We start from the raw sequence: 20,096 nt of genomic DNA on the forward strand, positions 1-20,096 counted from the left end.
TCTCCATATCACAGCCTGATGAACCAGGACCCAAGCCCCACAGACACGCAGGCAGAGCCCAGTGCTGGAGACGTGCCCTGGGCGTCCAGGAGTATCCCCAGGTCTGCAGGGTCCAGACAGGGAGTCCAGGCCTCAGGCCACTGCTGAGCTGACAACTCACACTCTTCTCCCACCACGGGAATGGCTCCCATCAGCTCTAGATGCTGTATTCTCTGGGCGTTTGTCCTGCCGAGCTTCCCTGTGATGACAGATGGCTTCCACAGCCATCCGTCAATCCTCAAATGTCACCTTCTCTGTGACGCATCCCTGCTGGCTACAAGGAATGTTTTCCCTCTCTGTACTCTCACTGTACTCAACGCACTAAGTATAGGAATAGTTACTTGTGAGCAGGTACCATGTCCAATCCGTGTTTGCATCACCTCCCCCACACTCCCCCCATACAGTTAGCATGGATGGATGGATGGATGGAGTTGGTCAATACATGGAGTACAGGAGAACTGGATGGCTACATGGATAGATGGATGACAATTACGAGGTAGGTGATGGACAGATCATTGATTTTGGAGGAATGATTGATTTAGTGAAGATATGAGGTGGCTGCATAACGTTTGCATGATGGATGGATTGAAAATAGATTAATGAAAAGTTATGAATGGATTTATTTAGATTAATAAGAAGATATTGATGAACTAGATAGATTAGTGGGCAGATAGATGAATCATAAGATGTGTGGATGGATAGATGGATGGATGGAAGGATGAGAGAATAAATAGGTGGATGAATGGCTACCTAGATTCACGACTGAGTCACAGCCTCAGAAAATCTCGAAAATTGGGCCACCACTGGGTTAGAATGAGATAGTTTTCCCATCAACAAAGATGAACAGTGACATAACTTTGAAAATCTTTGTGCTTAATATCCTCATTCCCCAAAATTTAGGATTTTGGTTCTCCCTGAGAATATGCAAGATTTAATTTCTTTAAAGTACATCTGAAACAAAATGGCAAAATATTAGGTTTTGAAAAAACTGAGGGATTATTATGTAGTTTTTCACCATGTTATTTTGGGATGTCTGATATCTGAGGTGTGCTACAATAAAAAAGGAAAAGGGAAATTGTCTATTCAGATCCAGATGCTCCTATGAGGTGAAAAACTGCCCCAGGGAGTTTTTTCAGGGCAAGAGAACAACCACAAATATGAAGCCTAGGGCCATGACTACAGGCTGAGGCCCTAGCATGGACCCACCTACCATTTTCTTTGTGGCCTCCAAGAGCTCCTCCTCTGTCTTCTGGCGCAGGCAGTGAACCATGGCAGCCGAGGTGGTGGTTTCACACCCAACAGCGACAGCAACTTTCTGCAAAGACCACAGGCAGCAACAGCTCAAGAGCAATGTCCCTTCCCTCCATCAAGGTAAAAAGAGATGTTCTATCCCCAACCCAGTTTGTGAGCAGCAGGGGGAGCAGAAAGTACTCTAGACCAGACGTGTGGGTTCTTGGGCCTGCCAAGCGCTGCCTCTGTGCCTAATCTGAATTGTGATGTGAGTGATAAGCACACACGCCCTCTGCCTCTTACCTTTTGTCTGTTAAAATGGGTGTAATGACCTCAAAGCTGAGTGTCTCAAGAGAGGTTTAAGGGTATGGAACCCCGAAACCCACCATCTGGTTTCCAAGCCCGACTCTTGCACATACGTGCAGAATTGCGGAGGCCTGGATAGGGTGATTCACACCAAGACACTTAAGAAAGCGCCGAGTGTGACTTAAACGGGGCCCTAAAGTGTAATAGCGCGCATCCGTCCTGAGGCACGGATGGTGCTTCCCAGTGAGGTTCCTCAGTGAGGTTCTGCAGCATGGCTAAGAGTTTCCAGCTGCACAGTCACGTGCTAGAGTCCTGAGCAATAACCAAACGTGACTCTCCAGGGCAGGGGTCAGACATTTTCATCGAAGGGACAAAGAGTCATATCTGAGGCTTTGTGGGCCATGTGGTCTCTGCTGCACCTTCTCAACTCTGCTATGGAAGGAAATTAAATGCATTTCTCCGTGTTCCAACGAAACTTTCATTATGGACACTGAAATGTGAATTTCATACAATTGTCCCAGGTCTTGAAATATTCTTCTTCATTTTTTTTTTCAGTTATTTATATATATAAAAAAAAGTCATTCTTAGCCCAACAGCTATACAAACATAGGCCCAGATGTGTCCTCCTGTGTCCTAAGACAAAGCCACCGAGGGGCACCTGTTAATGCATAGAGAACCCCTGACCCCATCCCAGAACCTCTTTCGGTCTTAAAAAAAAAAATGTAAGAAGAAAACCCTCCAGAAGGAGAGGCTCCCTCCTCCGAGCCTGTCTGGGACACTGTGGGGTGGTCTGGCCGCACATCCTTGCCTCAGCTTTTCTGACGCCACATCTGATACACCAAGGGCGGCATCTAAGCAAAGCCAGTGCTGCCAGCCTCTCTCCTCCATGATCTGGGATGGGGGTGGAGAGCTGTGAGTGTAGACATGCTCGTTTTCCAAAACAGGGGAAAAACTTTCTGGAACCACAGGGGAGTTCCCAAGCCCAGGGCCAGATGGGGCGGTCACAGGAACTGACAGCAAAGCTTGGCCAGACAGGAAGGCACAGATGGACCCAAGGCGGGCTCCGTGGTGGCAGGGCCATGGGGAGGGCGCAGGGTCCCAGAGCCTGGACAGTGTCTGCTGCAAAATCCCTGCTCAGAACTTGCTTGGTGAATAAACCAACAGGAGGGAGAAGTGGGGAAGAAGGAAGGAGGGGGAGAGAAGAGCAAGAGTCAGAGAGATGTGGATTCCCTTCGCTTTGTAATTTCTGGCTGTTTGTTTACAAAGCCCAGCCTCATCCCACCACCTCCACTTCCTTGAAAAATAAATTCCCCTTCTTGACTCAAGCCTGCCCCAGTGGCCATCTGTTGCTTATAACCAATAAATTCTGAAAATTTTTCAAAAATTCTAAAAAAAATCCTTGGTGTCTCCATTTCCTCCCTCCTGCTAATCAGCCCCTGAAGTCTGAGCTGCCCCAAACCAGCCCCCACAGCCCCACCCAAACCCTGCACCTCTCTGGCTCCAGTGGGCCCTGCTCAGCAGCGCCACCCTGTGGTCACCCCTTCCTCTCTTCCCACCGCTCTCCAGATAAACACAAAATCCTCCCCAGGGTCCTGTGCCTCAAGGCCCCTGCCAATGTCCCCACCCTCAGCACACCCCAAGCTCCCCTTGCTCTCTGCTCTGGCCACATCAGCCTTCTCTCTCAAGATGCTTCTCCTGCCACAGGACATTCGCACGTGCTGTGTCCTCTCCCTGGAATACTCATTGCTCAGCAAGTAAATTGTTGCTCAGCTTTCTGACACTGACTCATTGATCATTTTCCTGATAACCTCTAAGGAACACTCTGAGGCCTGTGATCAGACACACACTCACAGTCAAGAGTTACAAGCTTGAGTTCCAGCTCTGCCTGATCCCCTGTGGATCTTGGCACTTGGCTTCCATGCTTGGCCCAGTTTGCTTGGCTGTAAAGTTGGGAGGTTGAGCAAGGGGTCTCCTTGTCCTTTCCACTCAGCCACTGTCACTTCAGTGACTCTATCCTCTGGATCCCACAGCAAGAATGCAGAGCCAAGGGTGTGGGAGCATCCTGTGAGAGACCTACCTCTGCCAGGGGCTTGACATCACCATTCTGGACCAGAGTAGCAGTGAGGGCCACACCACTCTCAGAAATGGCCCGGTGGAAGAGGTTCTTGGCCAGAGGAGATAAAACCTGGGAGGGGAGAAGACAGGAGGAGAGTTCATGCTCAGGGGAGGGTCCACCCACAGGTCTGCCCTGGCCCAGTCCCCAGGAGACCCTGGGGCTCAGAGGGCACCGGGGTTCCTCACCTGGCCTGGCCTGTTTCCCAGCCTCACCCTGGGCCCTGCCTGCCCCAGAGAACCTCAGCGGGATGGAGCCAGAGCACAGAGCCAGGGACGGAACAGGAAGAGTGTGGCACGCACAGATCACAGCAGCCAAAAGCACCAGAAAGACAGCTTGGCAATTCCCAGCCGCACGTTCTGCTTCAGCATTTCCACTACTCAGAATTTATCCTAAGAAAAATGACCAGGGAGGCACACGAGACTCCTGAGAGTGCCCGTGCTGGTTACAGATTTGGAAATAACCCGAGGATCCCATACTATGAGACTGGGTAAACAAGTGATTTATTTATTTTTTCTGAAAGCTCTGTCACCCTGGCTGGAGTACAGTGGCCATTACAGCTCACCACAGCCTCCAACGCCTGGGCTCATTATCCTCCCACCTCAGCCTCCCAAGTAGCTGGGACTATAGGTGCATGTCACCAAGCCTGGCTAATTATTTTGTTTTTTGTAGAGATGGGGTCTCGCTAGGCTCATCTTGAACTCTGGGCCTCAAGTGATCCTCCCACCCCTGCCTCCCAGAGTGATGGGATGACAGCCACTGTACCTGGCCGGATGCTTCATTCTTACCATGGAATACTATGCAATTATAAAAGGTCATATTATGCAAGAGGGTTTAATGTTTAGGGAAACATTTTTTATACTATAATATTAAGGAAAACTTTTTTATAGAAAAAGAGATATATGATAGATAGATGGATAGAGGCTTGACAAGAGACCACAAAACTACACGTCAATATAGCGACAGTGACAACCCTGGGGAGTAGGATGGTGAATGGCTTTTTTCTTCTTTGGGATAATCTATATTTTTCCTTTCTCTCTACTTTAAAAAATACGAAAGCATTTTCCTCTGAGTCTTCAAGTAGGAAACCGACACATGATGGAAAAACACAGCGATGGGCTGACCCTCTGCTCAGCTCCGAGGCACCTGGAGGGCTCCTCCCAGCTCCCAGCACCTTCCAACCTGCTTCCCCATCCCAGCTGCCCTCAGTACCGCCCCCAGCCCCTTTCCCCACACTGGCAGGACATCTCGCGCCTCCAGGCTGTGTCTGTGTCCAATATCCCCTGTGCCCTCCCTCCCCATCCTGTGTTCCATTCCGTCTTTCCTCTCCCACCTCCCCCAGCCCACCTGGTCCCTCAGACCCACAGACAGGCCGCCTCCCTCTTGGGTGTGGGGGGCCATCAAACCACCTCAGCAGAGGCTCCCGCCTGCTCTCAGTGCTCACGTCCCCTCGACCCGTAGATCTGCCTTTGAAATAAACAATGACCTCTGTCCAGCTCTTGTCCTTGCCTCCATATGTTTGTAATTTATACCCACCCCTAGCTCCCAAAATAAGTGAGCTGAGTCCTATTGTTAAAATGAGAAGGAAGGAGAGAGAGAGCTCAACCAAGTTGGCAGAGGAGGACTGCCACCAGTGCAGGATGTGCTGGACACTATTATGGCCCCAGGACATACAGCTGAGCCTTGAGCTTCCTAGGAGCCAAGGAGAATTTGGACGTTAGCTCTCCACAATGTGATGCTGGGCAATGAGTGGGGTGTGTTGCAAATCCGGGCCTTATAAGCAAAGGTGGCCCGTGGCTGGGCAGGCTGGTCCCTAAGTGGTCCCATCAGCTGCCACATAAGCCTGGGGGTGGGGCCTGGTGCCAGGCACTTACAAGAACAGAGACACTTTCACCTCCTGTTGACTCTCCAAAGATGGTCACAGAGCCTGGGTTCCCTCCAAAGTTGGCAATGTTGTCCTGGACCCAGCGCAGCGCGGCCACCTGGTCCCAGTGACCCCAGTTCCCCCGGCTGTGTTCGTCCCCTGTGCTGTAAGAGAACAGGTTGGGGTGGGCAGCACAGACGCCATGACAGGGCTCTGAGGACTAGAGATGGGGCTGGGGGCTCCCGGTGAGCCTTCTAGAATAAGGCTGGGCTTCCACACCCCTGACACAGGGGTCTTCCCCTGACTTCCATTCTCCAGCATGTGCTATTGTAGGGCTCTACATTCACTTGTCTGGACATGATTTACTGAGCATCTACTATGTGACCAACACTGTCCTAGGAGCTAGAATACAACTGAGAACAAAACAGGGAAAATCTCTGACTATAGTAAGCTCTCAGTACAGTGTACAAACAAATAAACAGATAAATACAGAATAAAATATCAGGTAGTGAAAGTGCTTTGAGGGAAAATAAAATGGGGTGAGGGAAAAGACAGGGGTGGGGCAGTGGGTGCTACTTCAGATCACATGACCAGGGAAGGCCTCTTGGGCGCTGTGGCATTTGAGTAGAAGCCTGAATGAAAGCCTTGCAAATATCCAAGGCATGTGAGCCTTGCAAATCTCCAAAGACAATTCCAGGCAGAAGCAACAGCAAGTGCAAAGGCCCTGGGGCCCAGCGAGCACTGTGTGCGTGTAGCAGGTGCAGCTGGAGAGGGCCCTGTGGGCCTGGGGAAGCACGTTGCACGTCACCCCAGGTAACGGGGGAAGCCACTGCAGGTTTGTGCAGAGGAATGACATGACTCAATCTATGCCTTTATGATCTCTGGCTACTGTGTGGATCAGCTGCAGCACAAAAGTCACAGAGTGACCAAGTGAGTGGTGTGATAATAATCCAGGCCAGAGCCAGACAGGCTGATTAGAGTGAAGCAAGAGAGGGTGAGAAACAGGGGAACTCTGAGTACATCTCATAGGTGGAGCCAGGAGGATCAGCTGCCGCCTGCGTGCAGGGTGTGGGGAAAAGAGAAGAGTCCAGGCTGCCCTCTCGGCCTTTATCCTGGGAAACTGGGAGGACGGAGCCTCCGGCAGCTGAGCAGGGGATGCTGGGAGAAGCAGGGGCACCTCTGCCTGGGGAGGGCGTGGGAGTCCTGGCTCAGTGAGTCCCTGTGAAGAGTGAGGGGCCTCAGACAGCCCGTGGGGACAGAGGAGGTAGCTAGTGAAGGGCGTCTGGGATTAAAGGAGAAGTGGCCAAACCAGGGGGTTCTGAGAGTGCTCCAGGGATCACTAGGAATTAGTGGAGAGGGAGGGGGACACATGCAGAGTCCCAAAGACAGAGACAAAGGAGGGACCCACAAAGGGGCTAAGAAGGAGCTGCCCACTGGGCAGGGGGTGGCTGGACGCCAAGGGAAGGCAGCATGTCACAGAGGCGTGAGGGACCGTCTGTGGCTGCTGCTGAGAGGTCAGGGAAGGCTGGGCCGAGGGCAGGCGGAGGTCATGGGTGACCTTGACGGGAACAGCCTGGTGGCGTGGTCAGGGGAAAACCCGGCTGGCATGAGCAGAGGACAGACAGGGAGGAGAGGACTGCAGACAGGACACGTAGCAGGTTTCCTGTAACGGGAGCAGAGATGGGGCCGTAGGGGAAAGGGACGTGGAGTCTCAAGGAAGGCGAAACCTCGGTGACTGCCCGGGATGCCCACTGGCAGGCCCAGCACAGCCCGACCTCCTGCTCCCCGGGTCTTCCCAGCAGTGAGCGGATCCTCCCCCACCCGCCCATCACACCTCGGGGTCAGATGTTCTGGGTCAGGTGCACTCAGAAAAGGCTCACGGTCACTGTCCCCAGAAGGAAGCCTGCCTCCTGTCCCCACAGAGAAGCCTCTAGTCTTGACTGCTGCATGCCCCAGATTTCTAGCAGGATATGGGGTGAGCGCACCCCAACACTCCTCCAGGGAGGGTGGCCCGCTGGGCTCAGGTGCTCCGACAACCTCCCATCTCCAGCCACCCATTCCTTCTCCCACAAGCATTTGCTGAGCGTCCTCTTTGACTCTGCCCCTCCCTTCCTTTTGCAGGAGAAGGAAAATGTGTGAACTGTTCACTGCCGAGAAAGGCTTGATGGCAGAATGCGTAGTATGCTGGGGCAGCACAGGTGAAAAGGAGATGAGTACTTCAGAGGGGGCAACATGTGGGCTGGGCCTTGCAGGGTGAATAGGAGTTTGTCATTCCAGGCAGAGGTCACGGCATATGCAAAAGCTCAGAAGCAAGTAGATTTGTGTGGGTGAGGAATGAGAAGGTAGGTGGGGCCTGATTATGAAGGGACGTGGATGCCTTATTAAGGAACTTAGCAAAGGTCTCCTGAGGGCTGACATGACCAGAGCTGGGTCCTAGTACCGTCACTTTGGGAGCTAAGTGCAGTAAGGACAGTCCAATATCTTACCTGAAGAATCCCCAGATGCCCACACGGTACTGAATCATCACCACCACCACGTTTTCCTGGGCAGAGAGGGCCAGGCCGTCATAGGTTGAGGCCCCGCCCACCACCATACCACCTCCGAAGAGCCACACCATCACCTGGACAGGGAGAAGCACCCCCACTGGTTATAGGAAGCAGATCTGGGGAGGACTCAGAGGTTGTCTGGTTTGTCACCTACCACTTGGCCATGACTCAAGCAGGCCATTACCCAAAGTCGACCAGTGCCCAGCAAGGCTGCAAAACACAACCTCTGTCCTCCCAGACCCTCCCAGGTAGAGCCCAGGCTACCACCTCACTCAGTGCAGCCTGGCTGCCCCTGCCTTTCTCCCCAGCCCCAGTGCCACCTCCCAACCCCTCAGGCTATTGACTCTGAGCACATCACCATGGGAATAACAGCAAAGGCTAAGGATGCCCTGGTCCCCCTGACACTCCTGTCACCCTCATGCCTGGACCTTTCATGGTCCTCTACGTACACACGGAGCAGCCCTTGCAGTGCAGCTTCATCTCAGTTAACTCTTTTGTGGTGAACTGAACTTCTCTGGGCACGAGCGGTTGTCTCGAGAAGCACACGTGTCCCGATGGCATCTCTTCCTAACATGCCTCCTTTCTGCCTCCCCAATCCCAGCCACCCTGCAAAGGCCAGCCTGGAATCCACCCTGTCCATCTTCAATCACTTGACTAACATCTGGGAACCTGCTATGTGCCAGGGACTGTGATAGGAACTGAGGATGAGAGGGGACACAATTCACAATTCATCGTTCTCACATTTAAAGAGCTCACATAACAGGGAAGCAGTGGGAGGGGCTAAAATAAGTATATTGTATTAATAATAACAGTTATTAATAATAATAATAAAGAACTTAAAAACTATGCACTAAGTACTATCTAAGCACTTTAAAATAAACTATTCATGAGGTAGGTACTAATACAATACTGTCCCATTTGACAGACAGAAAAACTGAGGCACCTAACCTGCCCAAGGGCACACAGCCCAGTGGTAGAAGCAGGCCTTGGACCCAGGCCGCTGGTTCCAGAGTCCAGGTGTTGAGCTGCCCAGCACACGGCAGCCAGTGGCCACAGCGCAGCAAGCCTGCTGTCAGGGTGGGGCACGAGCCTCCCTTCCCCTCTGAGGTTTCTTGTGCTTGCTTTTCATATTCAGCCGGGGGCTGAGACAAAGCTGGGCAGTCAGCACCGAACACTCACACCTGATGGCTCCCATTTCAAGGAAACAGAGGATTGGAGAAGTTAAGAAATTGCCCAAGTGTCTCAGCTATTCAAAGGCGGAACCAGGGTTTAAACCCAGGCCCTGCAGTTCTGGATCCTGTGTCCGTACTAGAGGTCCTTCTGTCTGCAGGCTCCCACAGCCCCTGTTTGCCTGATCCCCGCCTCCCTCCTCAGGGGCTGAGGTTACCGTCATCTCTGAGTGACGGCCGCGCCCACGGGCGGCGACATGCTGCAGTCAGCATGTGTCTGTGCAGCCCAGAGGGCAGGATCCCTGAAGGCAGGGGCTGCGTGGAAGCGGCTTCATGCTCCTCCTTTCCCCAGCCCCCAAGTCTAACCTTGCATGTGAACTCGCCCTTCACACAAGTTAATAATGGGGTGCAGGACGAGAGCTGTGGTAAGGGCCTAACAATAATGGTAATAATTAGCCACTATCCCTCTGTTTGCTTCTCTATAATTGCCACTCAGGAGCCACCCAGCTGGTGTCCATAAAGATTTTTAAGTTTCTCCATAGATAACATCACCTTTTTGAAACCTGAAGGTAGTTTTTAAGAGATCTTCCAGGCTCAGCATTTCAGGGGATTAATTCAGCCACCCAGACCAGTGGCCCAAACCAAGAAACTAACTCAACTGGAATTGTGACCCCAGAGACCGAAACAACACAAGGAGATGATTCCTACACCCCTATAATTTTGCCCCAATTAACCTAATTCCCTAATCCCTTGCCTGCCAAACTACCCTTAAAAACTCGTCTCCCAAATTCTCCAGGAGGTGGATTTGAGAAATTTCTCTCATCTCCCTGTTTAGCACTATGTGAAATAAAACTGCCTCCCTTGCAACTCTGACTGTCTCAATACATTGGCTCTTCTCTGAGCAGCAGGGAAATGAACCTGGCTGGGTCGCAACACATAGTGGACACGGAGTACAAAGTAGAAGAATGAATGAATGAGGGAGTAAGTGAGTGAACCTTTTCCCCCACTTCCTTGTGCCTTACAAAGCCCATGTAGGGCCAACATGTCCCAGGTTCATGCACCTGCTCCCCACTCCCGGGACCATGCCAGGGTGCTCCCGGGACTCTGGCTGGTTGCTGACACCCTCCCCTGTCCACCCCAGGCATCACCTCCTTTTCCAGCAGAACCTCCCCTCCCCTACCTTCCAGCCTGTAGCTGGCAGCCTGCCCCATCTCTGGCCCTTCATCTATTTGGGAAATATTGACTCACTGAGTCACCAGCCTGTGCCAAAGACTATTAGGGAGGGAAATTAGCTACAATATAATCCCAGAAAATTGCCAAAGGCGATGAAACTGCCCCTGGGATTGTCCCAGGCTCGGCCCTGACACATGTGTCATAGGACAGTGAAAACTGTCACAGATGGATCTCAGTGTGCTCCCCGCAACCCACATGCTTGATGTCCTGCTCCATGTCAAAGAACACTGGTTTGAGGATCAAAAGACCTGAACCAACTCTACCCTACTGTGTGACCTCCCCTTCCCACATCTGGGCCTCAGTTTCTCTATCTGTAAAGGAAGAGCTGGGTTGTTGACTTTTCTCTGATTCCTTCCAGCTCTAACATTATTGAAAATTATGTCTCAACTGTTCTGGGTAACAGATTCTTATACCAGCAACTAAGAGTAATCACTCTAGTCATTCAGTGAGCATGAGAGAACTTAGAACAATTAAGATGTGCCTTACAGATGTACAGCAAAATGCTCTAGTGGTTCCCTGTCACTAGGGGAAACTGACATTGGAAACCTGTGTTTCTTGTACAAACCCTGCTTTCCCTGAGAGTCCTGGCCTGTGCTTCACCCCCTTCCCATCTGCACCAGACGACCCCGTGGTTGTGGAACCGGCACGTCTGGGCCAGGGGTTCCCACGGCTTACCGGCAGCCTGCTTTTCTTGGTCAAGTCAGCAGGAGTGTAAATATTCAGGTACAGGCAGTCTTCAGACAACCTGAGAGTAATGTTCTCCTTTCTGTTGGTAAGGAGGTTGGAGAGCATCTGCCCTGCCACTGGGTCTTGGGGGCACCTGCAGAGGGGAGAAAGAGGAACCCCTGAGGTTCAACCAGACCTAAGCAAGGTGTCTCCTGGGGCTGTGCTGGGCCTTGATCTGGGAGGTTCAGCCTGTAATTGGACTTGCTATTGCGAGACTTGAGATGCTGGAAGCTGGAGGAGGCATCTGGGGGTCCAGGTGGGGCCCTGGGGCTCACTAAGTCCTCTCAAGGCCAAGCAGAGTGAGGTGGCCTTGGCACGTCTTCCCTTCCCGGGGCCTTTGGGATGCCCTGGCTGAAGGAGAGGAGGCTGCAGAGACGCTGACCCGCCCTGGGAGGTGACGTTTCCTGCTATCTGTGGGCTCCAGATGGTGGGCTCCAGGGTGACCCTGTTCCTCCACCAGGTAAACATGTTCCAGTCCATGGAAGACTTCCATACACCATGAGAAGTCACTTAAATAGCAGACATTTAGGGCCTGCAACAGGTCAGGGGTGAAATTTTGTGGGACAACATCTGCATTCTAGTCCTGCCTCAGCCACTCATTTGCTGAGTAACCTTGGGTGGACTCCTTTCCTGCTGTGGGTCCCAATCTGCCAGGTGTAAGTGAGAGGACTGATTTCTAGAAGGATCTTCCAGCTCTGACATGCCAAGTTTCTACCATCAACTCATCCCTGGCAATAGCTGTTTGTTGCCCTGATGAAAGATCTCAAAGATCCAACAGATGAAAATTAGTAATATTCATTGAGTCTTCCAGATGTGCTAGACACTGTTTTAAGTACTCTTTATGTACTAACTCATTTAAGTCTCAGATCGGCCCCATGATTCTATTATAGGTTCTATTATTATCCCCATTTTACAGATGAGAAAATTGAGGCACAGAGAAGTTAGAGAACCTGCCCGAGGTCATCTAACCAAAAGACCCATGCTGTGTAGCACTCATATTTCCATGTAAATTATAAGCAACATTGCCGGATCTCAGTGTACCCAGAAGGCAGCCATGGCAGCCCCCACTGTATATATGAGGACTGAAACACTCAGATGCCAGGAACGATGCAGCTGTCAAATGGCAAATTCGGAGTCAGCGAAGGTGACTTCCTGATTTCCATCTAGGGAAACTTTTCCCCAGATCACCAAGAGCAAGGGGCAGGATACTCATAAAAAAGATATTCAAATGTCAAAAAAGAGAAAAAAAATTCAACTTCACTAGCATTCAGATAAATGCAAAATAAAGAGCACAATAAATAGCCAAAAAACTAACCCTAAATATTGGCTCAAACCTGGTGAAGGGCGATTTTCATATATCGAAGGAAAGAGTATAGTTGGAACATTTCTGGAGGAAAATTTAACAAAAGGTGCACACTTTTGACTCAGAAATGTCATTTCTTGAAATTTCTTTGAAAATATTGATGAATGTGCATAAAAGTTTAGATATAGGATGTTCATCACAGTACTACTTATATTATCAAAAATATCAAAAAGCAACTTAATGACACGAAATAAGAGATTGGATAAATTAATTATGGTTCAATATTCAACGTAATGCAGCTATTAAATGTCATACAATGTGATTTAAGCCCATACAATGATATTCATGATGTACTTATAAATGAGCAAAGCAGGCATCCCAGCTATCTGTATAGATGATGCCATTTTCAAGGGAGAAAGTATGCAACAGGTAAAAGACTAGGAAAACACGATCTAAAATATTAACAGCAATTCTCTGTGAGTGGTGGAATTGACCATGATTTTAATTTCTTACTTTTCCTTTTCTGCATTTCCTAAATTTTCTATAAGCAGTATGTCAAATTTACAATCAGAAAATAAAAACAGGAGTATTATTTTTAAGAGAGAGGAAAGGAAAGAACGTAGCCAGAAGCGGGATCCCAGAAATTGTCAGAAATGCCTTGCTGAGGACAAAAATAATGCCTGGGTTGATGCATGCAGGTGTCTGAGGTTCCCTGGGCAGGGTTGCTGTGAGACCGGCTGGAACTGTTTTGCCCAGCTTGGCCAGGTAGGCAGGGCACACCAACCACTGCTCTGCTCCTGAATAGGTGGCCAGACACACTTGGGAGTTGAGAGGTCGCCAAGTCAACACGCCAGTACACTCCCCACCCACACACCTCCTCACGCACCCCACTTCCCAGCTGTGTCAAAGAGCAAGTCAGCAGAATTAATAGGATTATTACTTTTCATCATCTGCTCAACTGCTTTTTTTTCAGAACACTTATCACCTTCTAACATAGCACATTATTTATTTAATAATTTGCATGTTATTCATAGTCTGTCTCCCTCTGCTATAATGCAAGGCCCATGAAGCTAGGGATCTTTGTTTTGTTCACTAACGGATCCCAAGACCTGGAACATACATGCGTGGCACACAGTAGGTACACAATAAGTATGTGTTGAATAAAGGACTTTAGAAAGCTGAGAGAGTTCTGGAATGTTCTTAAGCTTCTACAGCGTTCTTAAGGATTCCAGAACAAAGTACAAGCCGACCAGGGGTTGCCGGGACTCCATCCTGCATCACTCTGAGGCAAACCTCCCCACTGAAAGGTGCCCAGGCCAACCCCGCGGCTTACATGGGCGGGTAGGAGGTGGTGTTCTTCACAGAGCGCCATGGCTCTGCAGGCTGCGGAGGAGCAAACCGCAGGGATCCGAGAGGAGGCTTGGCAAAGGGGACTCCCAGGAACACGGCCACAGGCTGTGCGGATCCTTCCAAGCGGACGAACTTCCCCAGGACTTTGCCATGCACGGTGGCCACCACAGGCGGCGAGGACGGGTGACCTGCTGGACATCGAGAGGAAATGAGGACACATCGCAGGTGCAAGGCTTGACCTGGATTCCAGGTGGGTTTTGCCACTTTCTAGGTGTGTGACCTTGAGTAAGTCACCTAAGCCCTCTAGGCCTCAGTTTCTCCTTATGTGAAACAGGGGTGAGGGGTCACTGTCCTTCCTAACTCACAGAGCTGTTTTAAGGAGCAAACTGGAATAGGAGGTGGAAAAGCACAGAGTCAAAAATAAATGCAAGAAGGAGAGCTGCTGGGAAAACAAGTCCCTTGGTCTCCCTCTGAGAAGCCCCTGGAACATTCATCTATTTGGATCCTGCACTGAGCCGCATGCAGGGTGAGAGGGTGAACAGGAGGTGGCCCCTGTTCCCAGGAGCACCGAGCCTTGCAGGGAGAAGGAGCCACATACAGACTTGAGCCTAAATCCGGGAAGAAAGTGGTGGTGTCCTGGGAGAGGTACCTGTGAGGTGCTTCAGGAGGTACAAGAGGGGTGAGGCCATCTGCCTGGTGGCACGTGGAGGGGCTGGGACCTGCAGCAGCAGGAGGACTTTATGAGGGGAGAGAAAGCAGGGAGTGGTGTGAAGCAGAGAGGAGAGAATGTGCTGAGGCTCGGAGACAGCAAAATGCAGAGCCTGCCGGGCAGGGCGAGTGGCCCGTGGGCACCAGGCGGAGGCTACGGGGAGTGGAAAATAACCCTGGGATGAGAGAGTGCAGGTCAGGGAGGGCCTAGAATGCCAGGCTGAGGGCTGGGGTTCTATTTCATGGACAAATAAGCAGCAGGAGGTGTTCTGGAGGAAGGGACATAAGCTTGAGGAGGACTCTGCCGTGGCTCAGAGCAGGACATCCAGAGGAGAGAGACTGGGGGGCAGAGGCAGAGTCCCGGCTGCTCCACTCTGCAGAGCAGACAGTTCTCCCCACGAGCTGACGTCCATGTCCCTGCAGCTTGCGCGTCAGTCCTGGTTCCACCTGCCATGGGACCAAGCTGACCTAATGTGATCTTCTAGGGCAGGTGGCCTTTCAGATGCTTGCTCATGCCACCCCCTCCCAGTCTTGTCTGGCCTCAGTGACCTCGATTTCTCTGAGCATCCTTCCCAGGAAATTATTTCTAGCCTCTTGTCCTCCCCATTGAGCTGTTTTGGATACAGACAAATGTTCAATTTGTCTTTCAATGTGTGTGGCCAGAATAGAAAAGAATAATCCAGATTTGGCCTCATAGGAGAATATCCAATGACATTAGAAACTTCTTATGCAAACCTGGTTACAAAACAGTATCTACGTCTCATGTTATTAACAGCTGATTGTATACTGTGGACATTTAGGTTGTTTTCTTTTGTTTTTGTTGCTAATTATTACAAATAACGCTGAGATGAACTTCCCTGGAAGGCTGTTCACTGACGTGGCAATGGGGGTGGCATTGCGGGTGACTTGTTTTCTTTGTGATTTCCAAGTTTTCTGCACTGAACATAGATGCCATTTCATAATTAAAAGACAAATTATATGAAGAAATATGGCAATGTCTATATGGGATTTTGAAGGACTCGGTCCCTGACCAGATGTGGGGGACGTGGAAGGGCAGGCGATGAAAGAGCTGGCTTGTGAGGCTGGGTCCCAGTTCAAACGGGGTCAGTGTAGGTGTCAGGGAGACACCCTGGCAGAGATGCCACAGGACATGGGCTCTTCTAGACTGGAAGGAGGTCGGGTGAGGGGCAGGGTAGTTCCGTCTTCCAGAGGGTGAGGTGTGCACCATGGATGTGGTGACTTTGTCGAACAGGCCAATGTGAGAGAGAAGAGAAAGAACAAAAGAGAAAACTCAGGGACAGCTACAGCTGACACGAGAACAAGCGTCAGAGTGAGGCCAGGAGAATGTCAGGGCATCACGAAAGCCCAGGAGAGAGGAGGAAAGTAAAAGCAGAGAGGAAAGCACTGGGCCTGGGTTTGCGAGCTAAGTGACAACCTTCAGCATGGATGAAGTGGACAGAAGCCAGAATTCCGAAAGCAGAAAGATGGGCGGGAGGCGTAAGCAAGAATGGGAACAGCAGCAGTTACCACTATGTTATATGGGGCATGTACACAGTGGGCACTTGCTACATATGAGACATACACTCCAGTTCATTTAAATTAATCCTAGAAAAGCCTTGCTAGGTAGGCATCAACATGCCCATTTTACAGATGGGGAAACTAAGGAGGTGGAAGCAGCCTGTAAGGACTTCCTAAAGATGGAAATGGATGGTGTTGTCAGGGGTAACCAGAGGTAAAGGAATATTCCAGTCCACATTTGGCTCCTTTCTTACTCTGCCCTTACACACAGTTCCAGGCCTCTCTCTCACAGTGTCTCCATCATAAAGACAGAACCCAGACAGGGCCCGGGCTGTCAGGGCTGATGGGGGGACCCCTGGCTCTGGATGCAGGAGCCAGAGATAGACTGGGGCGTGGTTATCCAGGTGACCCTGGGCAAGTTGATTCTGCTTTTGGAGTTTCAGCTTCTCCATCTATAAAATGGCACAGACGTAGCTCGAGGTCCCTTGCTGCACCCTGTATTTCCCACGTCTGTTACTGTCTGTACTCTCATGCTTCCCCACCTGAGGCCTTGCTGGTTCTGGAGGAACTCTCCCTCTGGGGTCCAACCATCCCAGAGCCCACACACCAACCACCTCCTTGATCAGGTTCCCACATCCTGGGCCACCATCCACCTGCCCTAGTCACCCCAGAGTCAGGTACCAGATAACTAGGGACAGCCCCTGTGCCCCAAAGTCCCCTGAAATTACTCAGTAGCCAGTGCTCAGCCTGCTCACCCTCTTCCAGGGGAAACCACAATAAAAGCTCTTGCCCACCCCCTACCCCTCTTGACTGTTCTGGTGCTTCCATTTGTACCCCACCTTCACCCCACCCCAGTGTGTGTCCCTCCTCCTGAGAACTGTGACACACTATCTTTTCAATGGCAATTGGCTTCTGATACATTGCCCTGACCATACCTCAAATTTTCTATTAATTCACCACATTTATAAACAAGTACTTCATGTATCCATCCCTTTCCTGCACTTCCTCTATACCAGGCACTGTCCTAAGTGCTTTAGAAACAACCCATGTCATCCCCACAGTAGCCCAATGTGGTAGGAGCAACAGCACCCCTATTTCAGAGATCGGGTCACCGAAGTGCAGAAAAGCTAAGCACCTCGCCCAGACACACACAGCTAGGACGTACTGAGCCAGGATTCAAACCCAGGTGCTCTGGCTCCAGAGTCCTTGCTTTTAATATTCTGCTATGCTACTCTCCACGATGCAACCATATCTGGAATAACAATCAAGGGGAATTAAGCTGAGCTCCAAATTCCTCATTAGCCCATCAGCCTCCTGCCTGTGGCACATGCAGTGCAGCTGCGGTCTCAGGGTGTTTCTCCCCCTCTGCCTCTCAGCACTGGCCGGGGCCAGCTGGTCTCCACTGCTCCAAGTCTAAGTCCAAGTCCAGAGGCGTGCACCTCCAGAGACCAGACCTGTAGTGCCTTTCCCTTGTAGGCACCTCCACCCACCTTGTCCCAGGACAAGGATTTCCAAATGTGCCCCTGATGTTTGCAGTACAGAGGAACTCACCCCAGGCCTTGGAAGTGGCAAGAGTTGCCAGGAACAGAGCATGGAGCCACATCGTGGAACTGCAGCAGCTCCCAGGATGTGTGAGCTGTCCAGGTCTAGGTGCTGCGCTGAGGGGGATGTGCCTTCCTGTCCCAGAGCCTCGCCTGGCCCTGGAGTTCCCTCCACCCCGGCCCCAGGATCTAAGCAGGGATAAGAGAAAAGCTCTCTCCACTACCAAAGATCTGCCTGGACTTCTGGTGGAACCTCCAAGCCACGCCCCCCAGGGTTCAGCCTCTTTGATGTAAACACTCCAGCCTAAACTCTCAGATTACAGTCAACCACAAACTTGCCAAGCAACTTGTTACATAACAGTTTCTCCTTTGTGGGTCTCTAACCTTAGTGGGCTGGGAGCTTCCCAAAGTCAGGCACAAGGAGGCAAGGGAGAGCTTTGGTGTGGGGTCTTCAGAACAGGTTCAGAAATATTCACAGCAACTCACAGCTGCCCCACAACTGGTAAGCTAGGCAACTTAGGACACATCTCTTAGCTTCTCTGGGCTTGCATTTCACAGAGTTCTACAGCTCACAAGTTCGGAAGTGATTTTAAATTCCATCCAGTCCCATTTCTGATGTCTAAATTTGCTTTACAATCGTTACTGCCAACTGGCCCGGCCTCCTGTCACACACCTCCAGGGTCAGGGAACTCACAGCTCTCAAATTAGGGATTTTGGACAGAAGGTAAAAATGAACTCCATCTCTCCACAGTCCCTGGCTAAAACCATCCATCCGTGTATCCACTCATTCTTTGATTTACCACAATGCCCCATACTTGGCTGGGTGTTATGGATACACAGGTAAACTCAAGACATGCTTCATCTTGTCAAGGAGCTCACCATTAGTAGATAAGACAGACGTGTGGGGGGCTTGCAATGCATTTGAAAGCACCAAATTAGGGGGATACACAATGCTCTGTAAAGTGCCATTTACAAACTGCTGGAGACAAAGGGGAGATGCTCAAAGCCTCTTCCAAAGGATCATCAAATGTCCATCAATAGTGAATATGTTAAATACACTCTGGTACCTGGCCAAGGAAATATTATGTACTCACTCAAACTAGTGATGCACATGTCTATATATTGACAAGGAAAGACAGATCTACTTCAAAAGGGACAAAAATAGGTGATAAAACTGTTGTACCTGCTTTGGGAAACGGTTTGGTGGTTCCTAGGAAAGTTAAGCACAGAGTTACCGTATGACCCAGCAATTCCACTCCTAGGTATATTCTCAAGAAAACTGAAAATGTGTTCATACAAAAACTTATACTCAGATAGTACTATTATTCATAATAGCCAAAAGAGGAAATAACCCAAATGCCCATCAACTGATGAATGCATAAATAAAATGAGGTCTATTCGCAGAGGGAAATGTTATTCAGCCATAAAAACAACATGCTACAGTGTGCATAAAACTTATAAACATTATGCTAAGTGAAAGAAGCCAGGCACAAAAGATACATATTGTGTGATTGCTTTTTACAAGGAATTTCCAGAATAGACAAGTCCGTGCAGACAGAGTGTAGATTAGTGGCTGCCAGAGGCTGGCGAAGAGGGAAATGAGGGGGATGCCGAGTGACTGCTAACGGGCACCAGGTTTCTTTTTGGGGTCGTAAAAATGTTCTGGGATTAGATTGTGGTGATAATTGCATGACCTTGTGAATATACTAAAAGCCACTGAACTGTACACTTTAAAAAGCAGAATTTTCGGCAGGGTCTGGGGAGGGGGAAGCAGCGCTATATCTGGCCATGAAGGTGGCAAGAGGCAGCCCCTCCAACAGCCCAAGAAGCAGGCCAGGAAGACGACGAGGAAGACAGGTGTTCAAGCAGAAACAAAAAGAGGAGCAGAAGAAACTGGAGGAGCTAAAGTGAAGTCTGCGGGGAAGGACCTCCTGGCCACAAGCAGAATTAAAAAATCTGGTGTAAAGTAAGCTGTTCCTTGTGGCGAAGGCTCTGGCGACCTTTGATTCCTATTTAAACATCTGTATTCCCTGCCACAACATCTTCTGCCACCTATAGCTAAAATGAAATGTTGTCTTGGAGCCTATTGTACATTAAAGAATAAATTTCTGTTAAAAAAAAAAAAGGTGAATTCTATGGCATGTGAATTATATTTCACTAAAGAAACATTTTTTAAAATCCAGTTATGTATAATATGATCCCATTTTAGTAGTAACATATTTTTATTTGCATAGCAAAATTTCATAAGGTTATATGTCTAATTAGCATCACAATAACCATTTCCTGGCTTTAATATTGTGGGTGTTTTTACTTATTTGCATTTTCCATATTTATTCATTCATACATTCACTTGACAAATACTCCCTGCGAGCTTACTATGCGGCAAGCACGGGGCTGAGAGTTTCGTACGCAGGATCTCAGTTCTCAGAACCGCCTTGTGAAATTAATAC

At 50.0% G+C, this 20,096-nt stretch overlaps 1 protein-coding gene across 3 annotated transcripts in view; it reads right to left on the reverse strand.

Annotated features, from left to right (window-relative positions):
- Positions 1-17,886, reverse strand: part of LOC123625015 (liver carboxylesterase 1-like) — a 31,409-nt gene extending 13,523 nt beyond the window's left edge. For 2 of the 3 annotated variants that reach the window (XM_045533205.1, XM_045533207.1), the window contains exons 1-7: positions 17,657-17,886; positions 13,863-14,070; positions 11,176-11,320; positions 8,039-8,172; positions 5,563-5,716; positions 3,653-3,760; positions 1,250-1,354 (exon numbers count right to left, since the gene is read on the reverse strand). In XM_045533205.1, the coding sequence (XP_045389161.1) occupies positions 1,250-1,354; positions 3,653-3,760; positions 5,563-5,716; positions 8,039-8,172; positions 11,176-11,320; positions 13,863-14,070; positions 17,657-17,708 (906 nt within the window). In that variant the 5' untranslated portion in view covers positions 17,709-17,886. The remainder of the gene's footprint in view (positions 1-1,249; positions 1,355-3,652; positions 3,761-5,562; positions 5,717-8,038; positions 8,173-11,175; positions 11,321-13,862; positions 14,071-17,656) is intronic. The other variant, XM_045533206.1, reaches the window with a different exon arrangement.
- Between the last annotated feature and the right edge of the window lie 2,210 nt (positions 17,887-20,096).

The sequence above is a fragment of the Lemur catta genome, chromosome 20 (assembly GCF_020740605.2).
Source record: "Lemur catta isolate mLemCat1 chromosome 20, mLemCat1.pri, whole genome shotgun sequence".
NCBI classification, from domain to species: Eukaryota; Metazoa; Chordata; class Mammalia; order Primates; family Lemuridae; genus Lemur; species Lemur catta.